The sequence below is a fragment of the Natrix helvetica genome (assembly GCF_964273705.1).
Source record: "Natrix helvetica genome assembly, chromosome: 1".
NCBI classification, from domain to species: Eukaryota; Metazoa; Chordata; class Lepidosauria; order Squamata; family Natricidae; genus Natrix; species Natrix helvetica.
This window is the reverse complement of record NC_138548.1, coordinates 41,794,334-41,815,539: the sequence shown is the minus strand read 5'-3', so window position 1 is coordinate 41,815,539 and position 21,206 is coordinate 41,794,334. Positions and strand designations below refer to the sequence as shown.

General features: G+C 40.5%; 1 protein-coding gene across 2 annotated transcripts in view; it reads right to left on the bottom strand.

Moving 5' to 3' along the window:
* The window catches only part of CCDC85C (coiled-coil domain containing 85C), a 192,732-nt gene that overhangs the window by 18,464 nt on the left and 153,062 nt on the right, over positions 1–21,206 (bottom strand). The window contains exon 5 of one of the 2 annotated variants that reach the window (XM_081969342.1): positions 7,875–7,979. The exons of the other annotated variant lie outside the window; for it this stretch is intronic. Coding sequence (XP_081825468.1) covers positions 7,875–7,979 — 105 coding nt within the window. The remainder of the gene's footprint in view (positions 1–7,874; positions 7,980–21,206) is intronic. 2 annotated transcript variants of the gene reach the window in all.

Here is a 21,206-nt window from a genome sequence, read left to right as displayed (position 1 = left end):
TTATTATTATGAAATCTAAGCAGGCAGAGGAACAAATATTATACTTTCACAATGGATTAAAAATATGTGCAGATGAGGACAATCTTCTCAGAATGTGAAGAACATACTGATAACTAACTCATCCAGTTGTTGATTCTCACTTGGTTAACTATCTGAATTCATCTAGTACACAATCATCTATTTTGAAGGTCACACAGGAATCCTCAGATGAAACTCTAGGTACATTTCACATAACAAACTGCTCGCTCCTTCCTTCCTTCCTTCCTCCCTCCCTCCCTCCCTCCCTCCTTTCTTTCTTTCAGAAGTCAAACTATAAATTCTGTGCATAAAGACTATCAGGAAATGTCTAACCATTCAGGGTCTACATTTGTTGTACAACTTTAATTGATACTTCCCCTTTGTCCTTCCTGCTACCCTTTCCCCTCTTCTGCATCAGTTTCTATGGAAACAAACAGCAAGATAATGCATAAATGCATCTACTTATATCATATGAAAAATCAGTCTGAATGATGGCATGGGAAATGCACACTATGTGATAGAAATTTGACAGATTCAGTCACCTGTTAAAATCAGCACATACACTTTAGTTTTCAAAACACTACATTTTCCCAAAATATTCTGTTGGCCATTGTCCTGCCTTGCCTTCTACAATAGTAAACATTCATGAATAGAAAAATGCAGAATGAGACTTAAGGATCAAATGTTAAAATGTAAACTTCTGAAAATGTCTCCATCAGTTCTTTAATGATAATATTTCAAATGTATATGCATATTTATTTTTTCTTGGCAATGCTATATAGTTTCTCATTATCTTCTGCCAGCAGGTTTTTTTAAACTTTGCAATTTAGCCACTAACACTAAAATTCCTAGGTAATTCCACTATTCAGGCACTAACTACAGTTGACCATGCATAGATTTTGAGTTGATTAAAGCTGATTAAAGACTGTATTTTTCATAACAGGTTTGCTGCATTTTTTTTGTTGTTTAATTAATCAGTATTTAATGTGTTTTAAGTTATCTGGGAAATTTTCCAGTTCTGAAAGATAGAATACGATTTAACAATTAAAATAGGTAAATAAATAAAATTTAAAATTTCTCTTATGCTTTAAAATTTAGGGCCCCAGATTTGAGATCATTTGAATTCTGAAAGCTCAATACTATAGATGAACTCCAGTTAACATCACTTATCTAATTTTAATCATGGATTCTGGATATCAAATTTGGATTTGAACCAAAAACATTGGAAGGTAATGGTATTTTAACACTGGAACTTCTTGCCACAAAGTTCTCATCCAAACTGGGTTTGCTCTGGTTGTACTGAAAGTTAGTAAAGCCCATTTTGTGCTATAGTACCATTGAGCATGATTACCTCCTTGAGTGCTCCTCCACTTTTTCATTCTGCAGCAATTGTGTGAGCTTTGAAGGGGTTTTTTTTCCTGCTGCAGTTGATTATGCAGTAAATAAAATCATACAAAAATAATTACATTGTTGCAGACTACTTTCAGGCCCATTTAAATACAGAAAATGTTCCAGTCCTTCAAGGATAAAAAGAAAAACATTGAAGAGGCCAGCAACGAAATAACAGAAAAAGAAAAATCAGCAATTAAGGTGATAATTCAAATTTTTCACATTCATGCCTGACTCACATTGCACATCAGGGGAGACAGCTCAAGCCCGATCATAAACTAGATTGTGGTAGCAGCTCTTCCAAGCAAGCATCTATTTAACTTAAATTGCAGGATGATTCATTCAGAAATGTGCCGAGAAATCACACCATTCAATTTTAACATGCTGTCATCATCACTTGCTGGGAAGTACAATTGGTGAGAACATGTTAAAAGGGGAAAGAAAGAAAGAAAAAGAAAAGCTACCCCCTCCTTCTCCTCCTGCTTTCAAATCTGAACGCTTCCGTATTTTTGCAGAAGAAAATATTGCTCATTACGGAGGGAGGGCACTGAAGTGTGAATGACAACATATACACAAAATCCAAACAATAAAACAAGAGATTCTTCCTTCTTTCCCTGCTTGGATTTAATCTTCCTTATATTTCTAAGAAATTGACTTACAATTAATTAATCACAAATGACAGGAAAAGCATGTTTATGATAAAACCAACCAACTCAGGCATGGCTGAGTAGACCCATTTGTCTTCAATTTTCTATATGATCTGAGATGGGGAAAGATTAATGCAAGAGTTCATGTAGTCCCACAATGCAATAGTCTGTTCCTACTGAGCCAGATCTACTGTTTTGTTCAAGAGAAAGATATTCTCAAGGCAGGTGTAAAATAAGGTGAGAAATATTGAAAAGTCCTAAGCCAAAATGAGTCTACCATCTTCCAGTTTCAGAGTTTGGGACCTTTGTTGGTTTGTTTTTAACACTGATCACAAGTGGGCTTTTTCTAAACCATCTTAAAAATGAAAATATAGAGCATGAAATATTAGGGCTTGAGGAGTTACATACAGAATTAGAGAATTTGTGTGTGTTTTGTATTGTATGTGTGTAAATGTATGGTATAGTTTATATATGGAAGGACTGAGCTCAAATCGCTACTTGATTTGAATTTTAGTCTCTGCTATCTAGAGATAATCCAGGAATAAGGAGAAAATGCATTGTAATTAAGATGAGCAACTATGGTTATGTCCGTTTCAATGCCTTGGTCCCAAATCCATTGGCCAAAATTTTATCAAGGGCATGGATAGTCTTGATATTGCCATAATAGAAAAGCTGCAGTATATCCAATCATGATTAATTTATCTCGTTAGGAAGAAGATAAACCTCCCTAACAAGAGCAAGTAAACCAAGGATAATTTGTTTCAACCAGAATCTATCAGGACAAGCCCCAAAGAAATGCAACTAAATAAGGGCATTAAGAGTTAAGTAAAAGTAACATTCAGTGGCCCTTGTTTAATGACCAGGCGTTCAGTAATCTTTCAAACTTACAGCAGGTGTTGAATAAGTGGTAGTTACAACTAGTCACGGAAATTCCAGGTATTGCAGTATCCCCCCTCCCAATGATTAGTATCTGCTTCTTGGCATCTGGCTCATGATTATTATGCTACAGTGAGCCATGATCCCACGATCACAATTTCTGACATTCCCAACTGGCTTTCCACAAGCAAAGTCAATGGGAAATACAGCAGGAAGCTGGAAATCATGATCATATGATGTCTTTGCTTAACAACCCATGCAGTTCTTGCTTAAGAATGACAATCGGGACTGCCAATCCTTGTACTTTACAACCACATTGCTTAGTAATGGCAATTCGTGACCCAATTGCCATAGTAAATCAAGGACTACCTGCATAGAAGGCTAAGGATTTTGATTGAATGACATGAGGTGTTTTGGGAGATGTACAATTAAACACTCCATATGGCACTGCAACTAGAATTTTAGCATGAAATAATTTAACTTCTATTTGGTTACTACAGTGTTGGACTGTATATTTCACAATCTCTAAGGATGTTTTTAAAGTCTTATTTTAAAATCATTCACTTGCAAGTGCAATGGATGGAAGTTTGAAAGTAATCCCCTAAGCATTCAGAGGTTGTAACCCACACAAAAAGTCTCCCACTGATCTTCCAAATAACTGGCAACTTAAGCACTTTCTTGGGAATACTAAAACCTTTATTTTAATATTCCCTAGAGGCAGTTTAGAGGGCCAGTTTGGTGTGCTGCTTATGATGTTGAGCTAGAAAGCAGGAAACTGTAAATTCATACCCTTGGACACAAAAGCAAGCTGGGTGACCTTGAACAAGTCAATCTCTCTCAGCCCTAGGAAGGAGGCAAAACCAAACCATTTTCAAAATCTTGCCAAGAAAACTGCAGAGACTTGTTTATGCAGTTTCCAGAATCAACACTGATTCAAAGGTACAAGTGCACATACACAAAAACTTTGGAGAAGTAAGATGATAGAGTTTTAAATAATCTATGCGTACTGAAATGAATTATAGATAGAATACCTAAATCATCCACTTATAAAAATGGAGACAGGACAGTGGATGAGAACTGCAGGATAGAATTCTGGTTTAGCAAAAATATCAGTGTTATCACTGATGTAAACATTGAAAAGAAAAGTTCCGTGTCTCTTTGGTGGATATGTGTTCAGTTGAATTTCTTTTGTGATTATTCTTCTGTTGTGTAGTAACATCTGGTGCAACGATGTTATAATTAAAAGAGACAGCATTCAATCAATGTAACAGCTAATTTCTTCCACAGTCTGTCACATGGAATTGAATCAAACTCTGCCCTTTAATTTAAAAAAGCAACATACAGTTTTTGATTAACTGGAGTATGTCTTGGCTAGGTGATGTTAAATTATGCTTAGGTCCATTGTTGAATGTTGAAATCTGAATGCCGCCTGTTCAGGGATCAAAATGTTCTCTGATAGTACCCAATTCAATAATCTCTATTATAAAATGTAGCATATAATTTGCTGATTAGGAATAAAAGACTATTTGGTCAATAATTAGTTGGGTCACATTTGGTTAGGCATCGGAAAGAAAGAAAAAGAATAAGTGGATTAAAATTCTTAAATTTCTTAGTCTACCACAAAGATAGTTGGTGGATTATATACAAGAGAATAACGTGGATAAGAAGGAAAGAAACTTAAACATTTTCCCAAAACTAATGAGGGTGGGAACTACTGTTCAACTGCAATCAAGAAGAACAGTCTTGTGCTTTGACTTGCATTTATTCTGGGATCCTAAATAGTTTTGCCCCCTCCCCCCATGATCAAAAAGCAAACCTGTTCTTATTTTGGAATGAAAATGTAGTCTCTTTAAGAAGATAACATTACTCGATTAATTCTAGGTTCACATATAATAGGATTGACATAATATTCACAGGTAATTCTTTTCTTTCTTCCCCCTCCCCCAGTCTCTCTCTCCCACACAGAGACACACACATACAAAGAGAGCACGAATTTCACTTTCTGATGAAAGATAATGGAGCACTAATCATAAGCTAGTAATTTCTTGTTTTAAACTAATGAATACCGTCCGTGTAACAGATGCTATTTTTACTATTTTTGGTCCAGTAAAGCTTTACATGTACTCTAATCTTATTCTGTTAAAAGTGTACCAAATTATCAGTTTGTTAGTATTCTATCCAGCCAGCAAGCTGCCTATTTATTAAGAGTACATTTGATTCAAAATAACAGTGACATTTCATTATTGGACATCCACAATTCACTTGGACTGCAGGCATCCAATTTAAAGCAAAACTGGCCTGGCTGTTTCAGTCTCTGTCTTTTATATTTAAAGAACCGTGTTGTCCTAGATCACATGGAGGTGGATTTACAAAAGTGAAAAAACAGAATACTCTGCCATAGGGCATAAACTAGGGAACACACATCCTTTCAGAGAAGGGAAGAATAACAAGACTGAATAAGAGATTTTTATTTGAATCAAAAAAAATCTCTGTATTGTATTGTGTTCCTCTGAAATATTCAGCCATATATATATGGCTGAATATTTCAGGTTCAAATCCCAGTAAGGGTATGGCTAGCTGATGAGAGCTAAATAGCTTGAAATAGATCTATACTAGTCTCCCTTTATTTATGTATCAGCACAAATACAACACACACACACACACACACACACACACACACAGAGGCCATTTTCCCCTTCACACTGAGAAAGGCTTTATTCCAGATACTATTCTCTCATTGAATATTTAATTTGCGTCAGATACATCTATTAAACAGATGCTCATGAATTAACATTTGGGGTTGTTCAGAAGCCAAACCAATCTACCTATCTGCCCAGCCCAGTCACTATCTTGTCTCGTCAGACACAATATATTATTAGCATCATGGCAGCGTTCCATAAAATCTACTCAACCTAACCAAAAGAACTTATAAAGCCTTTTCATGGAGTAAGGAACAAATCAAAAGGTTTGTTTAAAAATGTGCATGTACACACACACACACACACACACACACACACAAACGTTCCTTTTGTCGTATGAATCTGGCTCCATATAAGCTTCTGTAAAACTGTCCCTTTGGAAGAATAATTCTGGGACTTATGCCCAGTTAGAAGCCATATTCAGGGAAGGCATTCTGCCACAGGAATTTGCTAGGATCAAAACCATAGGATATGCAATGCTGTGGGTGTGAAAGCAGGCAAATAATTAACTGCAAAACAAACTTGCCTCTCCAGGGAAACTCACAGAATGAGCATCCCACTGTATTTGAAGTAAAATGAAAACCTTGGTATTATTACTTATTATTAAGTCTGACTAGTGTAAACCAAAAGGTAAAATTTGCTAGTTTTAGGATGATCTTTTCAAATCTGGTATTTTGTAATCCATCGAACATTTCAGTTACTTCATGCATACAATATACTTCTCTTGGAACTAAATATTTCTTTCTGCATATAACCTCAACTTTTACAAGTAATTATTTGGCATATTTTAAAAAGCTCCTCTTTACCATTAGTATAAGCATCTGGCTCAAATGAACCAATAAGGATTCTTTTATCCTTGACACAAATGTGTAGTATCAGTAAGCTAGATAGTTAGGTATTAGAAATCTGAAAAGTACAACTGTCTTTCCCTCATATTTAGGAAGACATTCAATAGATTAAAAAACAAGATGGACCCATGGATCTTAATATTTGATTAGTGACAGATGCACGTAATAAGTATCAGCTTGCAGAGAAATCACAACAAAGTTATTTTAATCTTCCAATGTTGGACCTAGTTGAGTGAATAGAGGATGGGCTTTGCACTCTCATACACGAGTAAGACTAAGTAAAGACCCAGTTACTGTGTTACACCATGATATGGTTAATATAGGAAGATAATGTATAGATACCAGTACTATAATCTATAATCCATCATTTATTATTCGTTGTGTTATGTAAACTTTGCCAGTTACAATTTATTGAAATAACTATAGATGATGTGTCCTATTTTAACACAACAGTATACATGTGTTGTATATACTGTAGCTCTCTATGGTATTTTCTGATGTGTGAACCCACACATTATGGCTTATAATTATGCGTCAATGGTTTGTTCAAATGAACTATGGTTTGTTCAATGAACTATGGTTAACATTTGGTTTAACATAATGTTTAAGCCAGATTACATGGGTATCCTTTTAGGCTATCAAGCCAGACTATATGTATGTAAAGTGCATATATTTACTCTTTTTCCCTTACTACGTTTCTTTTAATTCCATCAAAATGATCTAGTAGTAATAATAAGCAGTGCAACATAATATTTATTACTTCTTACATTGTATAAAAGTATTCTAGTACAGTTAACCCTTTAAAGAAATTTGAAAATTAGTTTGTATTGTGTAATCTTTTATCAGCAATTAAATTCTAATAATACAAGATTCCATAGTTCTAGATAAATATTTAGGAGATTAAAACATGAAGACATGTAATTACTGACTTATGGAGATAACAAAAAAAATTCTCTTAAGTTTCTCTGTAAAACACTGAAAACAGAATTAAATGGCTTATGAACTAAGAAAAAATATCAATCTAAATAGAAAACAAGAATGTAAATAGAACATGGTTTTATGAAATATTGTATACTATACACAATATGTACAAAATACAATGGATGAAGCCAATACAAAAAGAAACAATACTAGCTTAGCACCACATATGTTCTTAAACTGTTGGTTTAAGAATGGAAAATTTGGGGAAATGATGCTAAATTCTAGTCAATCTGCTTCCTCCAGGGGACAAAGTACTATTTAGCACATGACAATAGATGTACAAATCTCAATCTCCTGCTGTTTTGACACTCTTCCAGAAATGAACATTCTTCAGTTGGGTTCTGGCTCCTTTTCTATACAAATCTAAGACTCCCATCAGCATAATGACAACGAGTGGACTTCTGTGTGTATCTTACATTTTGCATGGCATCCTGATACTGCGACAATGAAGACAGTTGAGACTCAGAATGGTATGGGGATAACCCTTTCCTAAGGGTCCTCAGATCCCCAGTGCTTGATTGCTGAAAAAAGAAAGACAAAGACAAAGCAGGACATCTGTTTAGTCCCAAGTAAAACATGAAATTTAATTCCATTATATTTCCTTCTTTGGCTCTTATTCCATCATCTAATACATCTTCTTCAAGGCACATTTATCTTTGGACTGTATGGAGAACTGGATTCTATTGTTTGGAAGAAATCAGCTATATCAGCGATGGCGAACCTTTTTTGGCTCATGTGCCATTAAGTGGGGGGAGCACAGGGGGGTCGTGTGCACACACCCATAATGCAATGCACGACCCCCCCAGTGCGCATGCACGCACTCAAGGCACAACCCCCCCCATTTTTGCATGCTTTTTTCGCCCTCCCCAGGCTCCAGAGGCTTTATAGGAGCCTGGGGAGGGCGAAAACAGCCCCTCCCGGAAGCCCTCTGGAGGCTTCAGGGACCTTCAGGAGGCTTCCCTGAAGCCTCCAAAGCAGTCAAGACGACCCTCCGAGCAAACCGGAAGTCACTTCTGGTTTGCTCGGAGGGTCGTTTTAAGCGCTCCGAAGGCTTCAGGGACCTTCAAGAGGCTTCCCTGAAGCCTTCGGAGCACTCAAAATGACCCTCCGAGCAAACCAGAAGTCGGAAGGTCGTTTTAAGTGCTCCAAAGGCTTCAGGGACCTTCAAGAGGCTTCCCTGAAGCCTCCGGAGCAGTCAAAACGACCCTCCGAGCAAACAGGAAGTCTATTCCTGAACTTTCGGTTTGCCCGCAGGGCCGTTTTTTTGCACTCCAGAGGCTTCAGGGAAGCTTACGAAGCCTCCGGAGGGCCTCCGAGGGGGCGGAGGAGGCTCTTTTCGCCCTCCCCAGGCTCCTATAAAGCCTCTGGAGCCTGGGGAGGGTGAAAAATGGCTTTAAAAAAGGGTGAACTCAGCTGGCCAGCGCGCAGGCAGCACCTCGCATGCCCTGACAAATGGTTCCATGTGCCACCTGTGGCACGCTTGCCATAGGTTCGCCATCACTGAGCTATATAATTGGAAGGGAGACCATTCCATCTCTCTCTGTAGCCCTCAGTATCAAACTTTTCTGAAGGTTTAAAGAAAGATTCCCCCCTCCAGCAATCAGAAGGACTGCACAGTGGAGAAAGAATTATGATAGCTTTTTGCAACAGCTTTCTGTTCGTGGTAGTGAGAAGAGGTACTGAGAATAATTAAATTCCACAAAGTCAGAAAAATTATATTTAAATCAAGAATTTGGGGGGGGGGGGCAAACTATTTTAATAACTACAAGTAAAGTATTTTCTAAAACTTAGGAAATAGTTTTCCAATTGTTAAAATTTTGTACCCTGATGTTATTTTGTTAATCTTCCATGTAAAATAATATTTTTGGAAGTAATTTGAGATAAAATACATAATGATACACAGGCTATATATTTTTTCATATCTGCATGTTTTAAGGGTGGGACTTATGATTTGAAAATTCTGAAAACTTATAAAATTAGCTATATATCTTTAGCAATTTCTATTACTTTTTTTTAGAAAATTAATAATGATAAACAGGTGGGCTATTTAGAAATAAGTTTTGGAATGCATCCATTATCTATTCCAAGTCTATTACTTTTTCTCAATCCATAGCAACTGCATCTAAACATAGACTTAACAATATCTGAATTTCACATAAATTGAACATATTCAGATGAGGAAAATGTAAACATACACATAAACACAGAGCCATTTAACAAATATGTGACATATCAAACAAATAATTTTCACTGCAGTGTTACAGACCATGGCTTCTATATTGCAAAACAGATTTGGGTATACTTTGCTTAAACCTTTGACACATTTGTCATTTTGAGACTGTGGTAGAATACTCAAAAAATAGCTGTTCTGGGATATGTCTATTTTTTTTAAAATGGCAGATAAAAAAGTATCACAACCGATCAGGATGTTCTTAACCATTTCATAGTGATCTTTATTATACTAGAAGCTAGCACTTGCTTTTCAACACACCAGCTCCCTATCTGTCTAAAAGGTCAGGTGCATCAGGAGGCTGTAGGCAAGGAGGTAGGTATTTTCTGACATGTGTGTGTTCATGAGCACCACACCATCTACTTTTGACGTATGATACTTCTTGTTTTTTCATCTAAGGATGATTTCAAAGAGGTTGAGACTCTAGAAAGAGTGCAGAGAAGAGCAATAAAAATGATTAGGGGACTCAAAAATAAAACATATAAAGAACGGTTGCTGGAACTGAATATGTCTAGTCTTATGAAAACATGATAGCAGTGTTTCAATATCTCAGGGGTTGCCACAAAGAAGAGGGAGTCAAGCTATTTTTCAAAGCACTTGAGGGCAGAACAAGAAGCAATGGATGCGAGCTATACAGAGCTTGTAGGTCTGCACATATTCTTCCCTTATTAGAGAAATTGCCAGGGAGGGCAGACAATTTTTATCCTGGCTTTCTCCTCCAGGCAACTAACCCGGTTACCACGTATGCAGTGGCAAAGTTCTGTGCTGCTGCAATGTCCATAAGAAAAAAATTGGCTACAGAAATATAGTTGTTATCTTGTACCAATTATCTGGACATATCTCTAACAATCTTTGGACCATTGTATTTCCTCCTATACTTAACAGCGTTGCACCCAGGTAAACCAGGGAGTGACCCGGACAATCCAAGAACATGTATGTTATTTTCCACTTTTAATGTCAATACTTTTTAATTATATCTTAATGTCAGTACTTTTTTAACGTATTGTAAAAACTAATGTGTATTGCTGGTCTTTGACCATAATAAAGATTTACTTACTTACTTACTTACTTACTTACTTACTTACTTACTTACTTACTTACTTACTAGAAGCAATGGGTGGAAACTGATCAAGGAGAGAAGCAATTTCCTGACAGTTAGAACAATTAATAAGTGGAACAATTTGCCTCCAGAAGTTGTAAATGCCCCAACACTGGAGGTTTTTAAGAAGAGATTAAATAACCATTTGTCTGAAGTGGAGTGTGGTTTCCTGCCTAAGCAGGGGGTTGGACTAGAAGACCTCCAAGGTCCCTTCCAACTCTGGTATTCTATTTCTATTCTATTTCTGTTTTCCAGTACAATAACAGTAAATAACAGAATTGGAAGGGGCCTTGGAGGTCTTCTAGTCCAACCATCTGCCCAAGCAGGAGTACCTATAACATTTCAGATAAGTGGCTGTCCAGTCTCTTTTTCAAAGCCTCCAGTGATGAAGCACCCACAACTTCTGAAGGCAAGTCATTCTACTGGTTTATTGTTCTCCCTGTCAGGAAATTTCTCCTTAGTTCTAGTTTGCTTCTCGCTTTGGTTAGTTTCCATTCATTGCTTCTAGTCTTACCTTCAGGTGCTTTGGAGAATAGACTGACCACCTCTCTCCTTTGCGGCAGTCCCTTAGAATACTGGTATCATATCACCACTTTATGAATTTCATTATTGTATCGTATCAGTTGCTAATGTTAATTACTGTCCCAATTATATTATCCATTTAAATAATGCAAATGTTTAATTAATTAAATGTGTGTGTTTCTTTTCTTTGTATAATTCCTTTCATATTCATTATGTGCTATCAAGTTGATGTCAACCCTTAACAACCACATATATTTTCTATTAATGCAACAGAGAAAATAAATACTGTGCTACAATTACTTGTATAATCCCAAAAATATATTACTATCATCCCCAGCCAGTAGGTATTGTTATAACACCAATTAAGCACATTATTTTTTTTATTTCAATAAAGCTATATCTCTGTGGTATATTTCAATAATACCTTAACATAAAGCATTTGTTATTATTTATTTGCAATATTACTATTCTATTAAATCATACAACAAAACCCGCATAATAATGCTACTGTGTGTCAGCAAGAATGCATTCAATGTGGACCAATTTAGGCTTAAGTACAACAGCCTTGCTACTTTATTACATGAGAAAAATTAAAGCCATCGCCTTGGAGAGTTTTAGGGGGGAAGCTTGCAAATTTTTCACTGAAGACTCCTGAATATCAGCATTCAGATCAGTAGGAATCCATGAACATGCATAAGAAATCTGGTGGGTGATCCTTGATAGCCTGAGAAACTACTAATCTTCTTCATGAACAGAAGTTTCTCTACCTCAGTGCTGAAATAAGCAGCAATTTGGACGCATCTTCAAACTGTCACTCATGTTTCATGTAGTAGCATGATATGAAGCCCTATGTTGAGCATCAATGTACAGCTAGTAGACATTTTAACTATGACTCATCTATATTGGCAAAAATAAAGGAATGCTGTTGAAAGAGATGCTGTATTTTTCTCAGAACAAAGGTAATTAAATTCTTATGTATCACTCAATGATATAAAAAACAGAGCTGTTATAAAGTATGTTGATTGATTAAAATATAAACAGGTTGAAAAAATTACGAAGTTGTAAAGCATGCCAAGTAGGAACAGTTGGCTAGTTTAATTCTGCTAAGCCTGCTAGGAAATTATTTCTACTTTCCTCCTTATAGTCAGAAGAGCTCCCAAAGGCTGAAATGGCTTGTTGAACATCATACAGTAGACTTGCTCAAGCATCATTGTCGGAAAATATGGAGAGAATGCCCAATTAATATAAACAAGACTCAGGTAAACTTTATATTTATTTGTTTAAATGTATATGACCACCCGTCTCACTTGCATGTGACTCTGAGCAGTGTACATAGTTAAAACAAAAATAAAATCAGAGTCTTCCACTATTAAAATCAATTTAAAATGAAAAGGTACATTTAAAAAAACAATAATAAAAAGAGAAAAGTGCACTCCAACTAGGTATCTAGATACAACTAGATAACCATTTAACCGGTTCCATATTTACTTGGGATCCCCAGCCTGATGTCACATCCTGGTTTTGAGGGCCAATAAGGAGGTTGGCAACGTTGGGACCAGTTTCACCTCGGGGAGAATATGTTCCAGAGGGTAAGCATCACAGCACATAACACAGAACTATAATTCTAAACAGCTTGACTGGTTTTGATTATTTCAGAAAATGCAAATGTACAAGAGTTAGGAACAAGCTAAAACAAGATTTGCAGACACATGTCACGTCTCTGATATTGCCACTGTGTATATTTTGTGAACAATGTGTTCCAGTTTTCCCTAAAACCTAGTAAGATATTATAGCAGTCATAAGAAGGCTAAATCATTTTAATACCTTTAGGAAACCTTACATACTTCTGAGATGCTTCTAAATTCTTACCCATTAAAGCAAGCTTTGTAATCTACCGTAGTTTTAAAAGATTGCTAGGGAATAGAAAATCCCAAACATCCATTAAAAAGACAAGAACTAATAACACATCAATAGAAGACAATATAATTCTATTTAAACCTGTACTTTAAAGTCACTCACTTGGCTTGGTTGGTAGGTTCATTCACAAAGAAGTGATCCAGTATTGTTATTATGTTTCCTATTTTTGATCAGCAGAGAGACGTATGCTTGACTTGCAAATAATTACTTAAAGGTGGGAAAGAATGTCATCTATGTTGCTGCTGCCACCGCCCATCTCTTTAAATAACACTATTTTGGAAGTAAAAATCCAAGAATACATTTTGGAATTAGCATTTAGAAATCTAATATCAACATGTGCTTTGCAAAAGATCAGGAGACATGTCGTTTTTTTTCTCCATATAATCTCTTCTGCTATGCTATCACTTTGCCTTATTTCTTTAACTTAATAAACTTCATTTTAAAGCCAAGATTATCATACTATTGGCAATTTTCTTTTAAATAATCATTTCCTGGCATTAATCAATAGCTGGGGTCAAACACTGGCTAACCATAGTGTGATTTCTGTGGCTTTGCCCTAACACTACAGTTGAGCTCAGGCACTATGGTTCATGAATGCAGTTTAACAGAGTTGGAAGGGACCTTGGAGATCTCCTAATCCCACCTCCTGCTCAAGCAGAAAATCCAGCACTCTGGACAAATGGCTGTTCTTAAAAACCTCCAGGGATGGAGTACCTGCAACTTCTGAAGGCAAGCCTTTCCCCTGATTAATTGTTCTATCAGGAAATTTATGACTTAGTTCTAAGTCACATCACTCTTTGATAATTTTCATTCATTACTTCTTGTTGCCCTCAGGTGCCCTGGAGAATAGGTTGTGCCCCTCTTCTCTATGACAGCCCCTCAAATATTGGAAGACTGTTATCAAATTACCCCTAGTCTTTCTTACTATGATGTGTAAATCCACCTGATTATGGGTTTATTCAATAAGCTATTTTTAAAGGAAACTTTGGATCAGTGCAATCAGTAGTCCCTAAAGACTGCTGCCCTCTAATACCCTCTAAGACCTCCCTGGATAATAAGCCCAATTTGGGCTTTTGAGCGCATGCGCTAAAATAAGCCCTCCCCTAAAATATTTAACCACATGCACAGCCGGTCCCCACCATTTCCTGTCTTATTTTCAGGAAAACATGGTATGTGGAGGGGGTCTCATTTGAAACCTTATAGGGACAATCTGCAGTTACTAAGAGGAGAAATATTCTGCCTTTCAGATCAGACACCCATTTAACTTTAAAAAAAACACCTTTTCATGTAATAAAGTCTGCTTTGATATAGAAAGAAACTTTCTGGGTCTTGCTTTGGGTTGAAACAAATCAAGCTTTTGTTTCAGTATCGTATTCAAAAATGCATACATGAACTGGATTTCATGCAGTTTTAGCTCACAGCAGTGAGCTGCCATTTCTGTCATAATAGCATGCAATGTTTAAGAAAAAACAAATAATAATTATATCTTCTTGATTTCAAGAAAAAATAATAGTAATAATATAGTGTGGATTGCTGTTGCAACTGTTATCCTTGGCCACGGTTCCTCTAGTAGCAAAACTCTTTCATAGGATGTACTTTTCCTAGTACAGCAATTACCAGCATGTAAAATTGTCATGAAATAAAATGAGCATTCCTGAATGTTCTCCTCTCTCCTTTAAACCACTTTTAAACTGAAGACACCAAACATGCCTAATGTCAATCTCTTTTAGTTTTGTCCCTCTTTAAGAGATTAACAGAGGGAGGAGGAACTGACGTTGCGACGACACGACCTGTGATCTCGAAGTCCCAAGATCACAGTCAATACTTTTGCCGCTGGACTGTCCGTATGGACCTAAACCATCCTGCAAAGATGGTAATCAGGAAGAATACATCTTGCTGATCTCAGGACCCCACAAAGTCCCCTGATTGATCCAAGAGAAGTTCTTCTAGTCGGCGACAAAAGCGCAGCCTCAAGCTGATGAAGTTGGGACAGCTCCGGAATGAAAGGAAACGGAAAGAGAAAGTGTGTACAGCTGGTGAGGAAATTTTACTGTTTTAAAAGAGACTGCCCCCCAAAACCTTAAAGCTAAATTAAATTTGAGAACAGAAGAAATAAGCGCCGAAACTAAGATACATTGGATTGCATTGGACAGTGTGTCATCTTTCTTTTAAAATGCTATTTTATGGATGGAATTTGCGCAAAGCTTTTTAAAGTGAAAGGATTAGTTTATCTTCTACTACTTTTTTATTTTTGTAACCTATGGATTGAAACGCTTTTCAAAATTTCTATATGAGTTTTTTCCCTTTTTCTATTTTGCCTCATTTAAGAATTTTATTTCTTTTAAACCTGGAATACAAAAAAACATACAAAAGGACTACAAGGAGGCTTGCAACATTAGGGGGAAAGGAAGCAACACTGCCACTTGGAGGCTGGAGGTTTGAGCCTTGGAAACATTGTACTTTCACTTCTCTCTTTGATCATTTCGATTTTGCGCTTTAAGACCTTGTAGCTTGTTTACAGAGAGTGATAAGAAGAGAATGGAGTGTTTATGCAGGTGTTCTTTTGAACCTTATTGCCAGCTGGAGAAAAGTGAAAACAAGGTCTTATTGTGAGAGTTTATAAATGAATTTATGGTTAATCTAATAGAAAGCTTTGAAAGCCAGAGTGGCAGTGTTTACCTGTTAGAAGAATGGCACAATATCAATATCAAAAAGAAACTTTAATGTTGCAAGAGATAATGTTTGGAATTCAAAAACTACTAGAAGTATCAGAGAGAAAGATCTTTGGTTTACCTGAAGGGTCCTTTTCTGTGCACCGTGGGAGAGTCCAAGCAACGGGTTAAATTAGTCTGCTTGCCCTGGGACTGAGGAATCTTTTTCCTTGGCCACGCCTCCTGGTGTTATTTGGCGCCAGAATTTTGAGTAGGTCTGGAACCGTGAAGACTGGAAGTGTGAAGAAGCATTGAAGATAAGTCCAAGTTGACACGATGGTCATGAATCCCCGGATGGGTAAGCCAGGGTGGGTTGGACTCTCCCGTGGGGCACAGAAAAGGACCCTTCAGGTAAACCAATGGTCTTTTTCCTGTGCATCGCTTGGAGAGTCCAAGCAATGGGACATACCCAAGTTATGTGCCACTAGGGCGGGCAGAAAGGCAGTCCTGGGATTCGGTCGTGGGAACAACCGCCAGGAGAACCCTCCTGCCGAATGAAGCTTCAGCCGAAGCATACATGTCCAATTTATAATTCTTGACAAAAGGTGATGGTGAAGACCAAGTTGCCGCCCTACAGATGTCTTCAGTAGTGGCCTGGGTGGCCCAGGCCGCAGTAGTGGCAGCGCTTCTAGTGGAGTGAGCTGTAATATTTCTAGGCACCGCCCTGGACTGGTGTTCGTAAGCAGCCACGATGCATGCTCTCAGCCACCTGCCAACCGTGGAAGAGGACACTTTTTTGCCCAAGGATCCAGGCTGGAATGATACGAAGAGGGCCTCTGACCTGTGGAAATCTGCAGTGCGACTGATGTAAATGTGCAGGGCCTGCCTGACGTCCAACTTGTGCCAGGTACGTTCTCTAGGATGGGAGGGTCGTGGGCAGAAGTTAAGCAGGATGACTTCCTGCGCCCTGTGGAACCAGGTGTTGATCTTTGGGATGAAGGCTGGGTCCAGATGGAGTACAACCCTGTCATGGGGTTGTATGATGCAAAGGTCTTGGTGAGTCGACAGGGCCGCCAGCTCCAAAATACGTCTCGCGGATGTAATCGCAATTAGAAAAGCAGTTTTCAAGGTGAGATGGCAAAGAGACAAAGTGCGAAGAGGCTCGAATGACAGTGCAGTAAGTGCCTGTAATACTACCGATAACTGCCAGGTGGGGTAACAGGGCACCGTCGGCGGATGTAAGTTGGACGCGCCCTTGATGAAACAACGGACCCTAGGGATCTTGCTGAGAGGTAGGGTCGGGTCACCAGACCAAACGATTGAGAGTGCTGCCACCTGACGACGAAGAGTGTTTGAGGTGAGACCTTTGTCCAAGCCCCCTTGCAGGAAGTCCAATACGCAGGACACGGGTGTGGTGACCGGATCGAGTTGGTAGTTGTCGCACCACTTGGCGAAGGTGGACCAGGAGGAGTCGTAAATCCTGGTTGTTAATGGACGTCTGGCAGCTTGGATGGTACGCACCACCTCCTCCGACAAGACTTCGTTCCTCAGGAGATCCCCCTCAAGTGCCAGACAGCCAGCTGGAGCCACTGGGGATCCGGGTGGATTACGGCCCCCTGGCTGAGGGAGATCTGGTCCCGAGGAATTTGCCATGGAGCAGACACGAACAGGCTGACAAGGTCAGCGTACCATGACCTGCGAGGCCAATGGGGAGCCACGAGGACGACCTCTGCCCTTTCTGTGATAATCTTGCAGATTACCTGAGGTAGTAGTGGGAGAGGCAGGAAAATGTACAGTAGACCCTGGGGCCAACTGCATCGGAGGGCATCCATTTCTCCCGCCCCCGACGAGTGGAAGCGGGAGAAGAAGCGTTGGAGCTACGTGTTCTCCCGGGTGGCAAAGAGGTCGATCACTGGGGTGCCGAATCTGCGGGTCAGCTGGCAGAACAGAGTCAGGTCCAGTCGCCACTCTGCACTGTCTATGGTGGTCCTGCTCAGCCAGTCCACCTGCTTGTTGTCCACACCCGAGATGTGTTCAGAGCAGATGGATGCAACATGTCTCTCCGCCCAGCAGCCCAGGGTCTTCGCCTCCACCATAAGACTCTTGGACCTGGTGCCGCCCTGGCAATTTATATGTGCATTGGTGGACACATTGTCTGTCATCAGAAGTACATGCTGATGCAAGATGTCCCGGTGGAAATAGAAGCCTTACGGGTCTGTGCCTGAGCTGTGCTGCTACTACCGATAGGACCTTTGTGAAGGTCCTGGGTGCTGATGACAGGCCGAATGGGAGGGTTCTGTATTGGTAGTGTCGTCCGGCATAATAGAAGCACAGGAACCTTCTGTGATGGGGCCAGATGGGAATGTGGAGGTACGCCTCTTTTAGATCGATGGAGGTGAGTAGGTCCCCTTGGCGGATCCCCGCCAGGATAGACTGCAGGGACTGCATCTTGAACCTCCGGTAGGTGATGTACCTGTTGAGGTTTTTGAGGTCCAAGATGGCCCTCCACTCCCCCCCCCGAGTTCTTGGGCACCAGAAAGAGAATGGAGTAGAACCCCCTCCCTTCCTGGTCGGTTGGAACCTGTTCTACCGCGTTGATCTCCAGGAGGTGAAGGATCTCCTGGTCCATGAGCTCTCTCTTGAGGTGGTAGGAGGGAGTCGGACAGTGTATGAAGTTCCGCGGAGGTTGGGAGAGGAACTCCAATGATAGCCCCTCCCTGACGGTCTGGAGGACAGGCATCGTCCGTGGTCAGTGCCCATTGGGGGGTGAACAGCTGGAGCCATCCTCCGATGGGCGCAGAGCGCTGATGGTCACTTAGGCTTGCGGAAGGGCCTGTTGGAGGCCCCGTCGCAGTTGGACCTGCGGTAGTTGAACTGCTGCCTATCCCTGTCCCGAAAGCGCTGTCTGTCCTGGGACCTATCTCCCAACTAACCAGTTGATCTATTGGACGGAGTGAAAGAGGGGCCTGCTGAGTCGGAGGAATGAAAGGACTGCCTCCTGAAGTAGGGAGTGGATTTACGTTCCTGTTTTTTGTTCAAGGTGGGCAGCACCTTCCGTTTGTCCTTAGACTCAATTAGGAAGGGATCTAGGACCTCCCCAAATAATTTGAACCCCTTGAAGGGGGAGGAAGCCAATTTCCACTTGTTTTTCTGATTCACCTGCCAGTGGTGGAGCCAGATCAGACGGCGGGAGGTGACGTTTGATGCTAATGCCCTGGATGCGAATTTAGCTGCATTAAGAGAGGCATACCCTGAGTATTGTGACGCAGCAATAATTTTGGTTATGTCCTGGAGGAGGTGGGTGTCTCCTGCTGGAAGCTTGGCCTGCAGTTCATGTAACCAGATAACAGAGGCTCTATTAAAGAATGACGCAGAAGAGGATGCCTTAATGGCCCAGGCGGCCGCCTGATGGGTCTTATGGCAGGCCTTTTCCGCCTTTTTGTCCTCCGCTTTAAGGCCCTCCAAAAGGTGTGGGGAGGGTCGAGTTAGAGGTGAGAGCCGCTATGGGAGGATCCACAGACGGCAAGACCAGGATGTCTTCCAGTGCGGGATCCACTGAGTACAGTTTTTTATCACCACAACTGGGAGTGGACAGGGTAGCTGGTTGGACCCATTGTCGCTGGATAACATCCATGAAGAGGCCAGGCACCGGAACCAGTTCTTGTTATTTATTTTATTTATTTGATTTGATTTCTAGACCGCCCCCTCTCCCCAAAGGGACTTGGAACGGTGAGGGTGCCTGCACATCAAATATGCTCGCATTGGGGTTGACCGGGGTGGAAGCAGAAGCGTCCTGTCCAGCCTTAGGTTTAGTCCCTACCTGGGTCGTGTTCTTAGCCTTATGCAAAATGGACTTGAAGAGGCTGGGTTTGAAAAGCCCTGTGAAGGCAGGAGCGTCTGGGGGAAGGTTCTCGTTCTCCGATAGCTTCTGCTCCTCCTGGTCTGGGTCCTCCAAGACGGAGGCCTCGCTAAGCGCAGAGGATTCCAGGGAAGGGTGTCGGATCCGCCTGACAGGGGGAGGGGGCTCCTGTCCCAGTTGGGAGGCGCTGGGAGGAATGGGAGGTTGGTCACATTTCTGCATGCCCTCAGCTATGCCCTGAGCAATAGCACGGGCAACCACAGCCTGCATATGGGCGGAAAGTTCGGGTTCCTGATCTAACCCAGGTTCCTGTTCAGTGGGATCCCTTGCAGGGATAGGATCCTGAAGGGTGATAATGCACCCCGAGGAACCACCGTGGTTTGGGCCCGCGGAGGGGCCCCCGGTTCGGAGACCCAAGAGTGGGCAGGTGATCCTGATTCTGCCAGAGATCTATCAGGGGAGAGGTCCTGGGACTCTACCTCCTGGTCAATGACTGACAGGCAATCTCCCCTGGGGAGTGGAAGGACAAATGGTTTCACGGAAGGAGCAAGCTGGGGGGACTCCTTAGCTGCATGGCGTTGGGCCTTCTCGAATTGTTTATCGAGGGCCCGCCATCACCTTTCAGCATCCTTGGTTGCTGCCACAGAGGGGGCCTTGTAGGGATGATTATCCTGACTAGCCACCCTGCCCCTCCTTGACCCTCTCCCCCTGGCTGTAGCTGATCCCTTGCTAGGGGCCTGCAAGGGGCCTGGTCTACTGTCGAGTGTATCAGATGGGCCAGGTTGCTCCATGGCTTGGTGGCACGCAGTAGGCGAGTAAGCCAAAATGCGGGTGGATTTGTTCAGTTTCCATTAATTATTCCTTGTGTGGCCTTTGGGTACTTTGGAAAATAGTTTGACCCCCTCCTCTCTGTGGCAGCCCCTCAAATATTGGAACACTGCTATCATGTCTCTCCTGGTCCTTCTCTTCTCTAGACTAGCCATGCCTAGTTCCTGTAACCGTGTCTTGGTTAACATCATTGTCCCAGGCTGGTGGTTTCTCCATCCCCAACTGCAGAATGCTCAGATTCTTGGTCATTTTTTTAGTTTTCCCAAGCTAGAAGAGTCAAAGATGGAATTAGTAACAATGGTGGTGCTGTATTACATTCTGCCTTTGGATTTATTTATTTATTTTCACCTTTATTATTTTTACAAATAATTCAAGGCAGTGAACATATCCAACATAACTTCTTTCTCCTAATTTCCCTACAACAAAAACCTGTGAGATAGGCTGGACTAAGAGAGAGTAACTGGCCCAAAGTCACTCTGTTAGGTTTCAAGGATAAGGTGGGACTTGAACTCATAGTCTCCTACTTTCCAGCCTAGTGTTTAACCATTAGACCAAACTGGCTCTCAAAATTTTACAATTTTAACATAAACTGTTACTTTGGGGTCCTTTTGAGAGGTGAAGGTTGGCATACATTTTAGAAAT